Source organism: Ailuropoda melanoleuca, chromosome 1 (assembly GCF_002007445.2).
Source record: "Ailuropoda melanoleuca isolate Jingjing chromosome 1, ASM200744v2, whole genome shotgun sequence".
Taxonomy (NCBI): domain Eukaryota; kingdom Metazoa; phylum Chordata; class Mammalia; order Carnivora; family Ursidae; genus Ailuropoda; species Ailuropoda melanoleuca.
The window spans coordinates 201684469-201687270 of NC_048218.1; the positions used below are offsets into that span (position 1 = coordinate 201684469).

General features: G+C 38.5%; 1 protein-coding gene across 1 annotated transcript; it reads left to right on the forward strand.

Moving 5' to 3' along the window:
• The first annotated feature begins 1607 nt into the window (after positions 1-1607).
• On the forward strand, positions 1608-2540 carry LOC100468093 (olfactory receptor 2A12). The gene has a single exon (XM_002921829.4). The coding sequence runs from the start codon at positions 1608-1610 to the stop codon at positions 2538-2540; it is 933 nt and encodes a 310-aa protein (XP_002921875.2).
• The last annotated feature ends 262 nt before the right edge of the window (positions 2541-2802 follow it).

Sequence of the window (2802 nt, forward strand, 5' to 3'; positions counted from 1 at the left end):
TCAAAATACATTTATTATCTGAAGATTCATATATTCTTCAATAATGGAAAATACTTCATTTTGCTTGAGTATACATTTATCTTTATTTTTTGTGCTCGTTAAGTAGAATGCATTTTTTTTTAACCATTTAAGGACTTAGGTCTCTTTTGAATTCTGAAACATTTTTGCTGAAATCTCTTCAAATACGGTGCTTCACTATTCTCTCCGTTCTTTTGCTCTGGAAACTATCATGTCTAAGTTTAGCTGCCCAATCTATTTTCATGTCTCAAGATGGCACTTTGAAAATGGTAGCCCTTTGCTTGTCTACGTTAACATCTGTGTGGGTGCTTAAATGTGACCTTCCAATACACTTTTCCTCTCTTTAATGTGAGGTCTGGAAACTATCTTCCTTATTAGTTATAAAATTATGTAGCTTTATGTCTTATTTCAAATGTCTGTGCTTGATCTTTTTGTACACTCATTTTTTATGGCTACCTTGTTCATTTTTCTTAATTTACCAATCATTTTAATAATTACTATGCCTTTATTAATTTATTGGAACATCCTAACCATCCTTAGTCTTTGGAAGATCGTGCTATACGTTTATTACATTTGAATGAATTCAAAGCTAACTGTTCGCTTTGTTTTTCCTCATTACCAGAACTTATTTTTCCCAAAATGTGTGTTTAGGCACACTTTGTTTTTAGTATGGTTTTATTTTTATTTTTTTTCCACCTTTTCTTTCTTTTTTGTCTTGTGGTTTTGAATTTTTGCTATTCTTCACCCAGCTCTATGGGCTCTGCATATATAATAAATAATATGTAATATCTAATACTGGAGTGTCTCAGACTCTGGTGATCTAATGAGAAAGCCAGGAAGCATGCTGACTTCTTTGTAGTCACCTCATTCAGCAGCCCAATAGCTGTGTTATACCTCCTTTTATACCCTTAGTTTCAAGCAATCGTATTAGTGTATCCCATCTCCCAAAACTTGCCTTGACTCCGTAAGAGCTGAGTTCCAGGTATAACATTCTGCCTTCACACTTGGAGCATACATGTTTCTGATTCATTTCTGGTGTTGCAAAAATGATCTCATTTTAAACTCTGGCTATCTATTTGGGGTTTTGTATTTTATATTTTGATTTCTCATCTTCATGTGTTAGGAATTCCTGTTGAGCACAGATCTTTCTTCTTAACCAAATAGTGTAGTACAATGATAAAATTGTTCATGTCAATTATTATTGTTAATATTTCTGGGAGAAAATAGAAATTAGTGGAAGCAGAGGTAAGTGAAAGTGAACCTGACTCTATTTCCTTATTAGCTTCAGCTGATTATTGCTTACAGTGAATTTCTTCGATTTTTGAAAAGTAGCCAGAGACCCCAACTTTTATGTGAAGTCTACTAATTATTAATGTTGGTTAATAACTAAATTTATTAAATATCTCTAAAAGCTAACTGTACAGATCAACATCACAGACTTTGAACTGGACTGGATCCATCAATTACTGACTCGTGGCCTCTCATAAATTCTTACTCTGTATGAATGTATCATTCCTTTTTCCTTTTCTACCACTCAGCTCCAAAATTCCTGTGCTAAGTGCAGCATTGTACCTATCTGTCAAAAGAACATGGGAGGCAATCAGGCATGGATCACAGAAGTCATCCTGCTGGGATTCCAGGTGGACCCCAAACTTGAAGTTTTCCTCTTTGGGTTCTTCTTGCTATTCTATACCCTCACCCTGGTGGAGAACGGGCTCATCCTGGGACTCATCTGGCTGGACTGCAGACTGCACACCCCCATGTACTTCTTCCTCTCAAACCTGGCCATCATTGACATGTCCTTTGCCTCGAGCATTGTCCCCAAGATGCTGGCAAATCTTATAATGCAGACGAAAACCATCTCCTTTGCTCCATGCTTACTTCAGACATTTTTGTATTTGGCCCTTGCTGTCACAGAGTGTATGAGTTTGATAGTAATGTCCTATGATCGGTACGTGGCCATCTGCCATCCCCTACATTACACTGTCATCATGAGCTGGAGAGTATGCACCATCTTGGCTGCCACTTGCTGGACATTCAGCTTCCTCTTAGCTCTGGTCCATATTACTCTCATTCTGAGGTTGCCCTTTTGTGGGCCACAAAAAATCAACCACTTTCTCTGTCAAATATTGTCAGTATTGAAATTGGCCTGTGCTGACACGAGACTCAACCAAATTGTTCTCTTTGCGGCCTCTGTGTTTGTTTTAGTCGTGCCCCTCTGCTTGGTGCTGATGTCCTACATGCACATCCTGTTTGCCATCCTGAGGATCCAGTCCGGGGAGGGCCGCAGGAAGGCCTTTTCCACCTGCTCCTCCCACCTCTGTGTGGTGGGGCTCTTCTTTGGCAGCGCCATTGTCATGTACATGGCCCCTAAATCCAGCTATTCTCAAGAACAAAGAAAGATTCTATCGTTGTTTTACAGCCTTTTCAACCCTATGCTAAACCCACTGATCTATAGCCTGAGGAATACAGAGGTGATGGGTGCCCTGAGGAGATTTCTGGGGAAGAAGTCATCAATGTGAGGGGTGGTTTGGAGTATTCCAAGACGGGGAGCTTTTCCACATGGTTCTGGGTCCTTGAATGCCCTTTTGAGTCCCTTAATTTAACAAACCCAATACTCTTTATCTTTGGATTTCTTATAAAAGGAGAATGTAAGTACACTCACACTTTAAGCCATTGATACAAAAAATGAGATGAACATTATAAAACAGAAAAATCACAATCTAATCCAATTCATGAACAGAGAGGCAAATATCTTAAAGAAAATATTAGTAAAATAAGTCC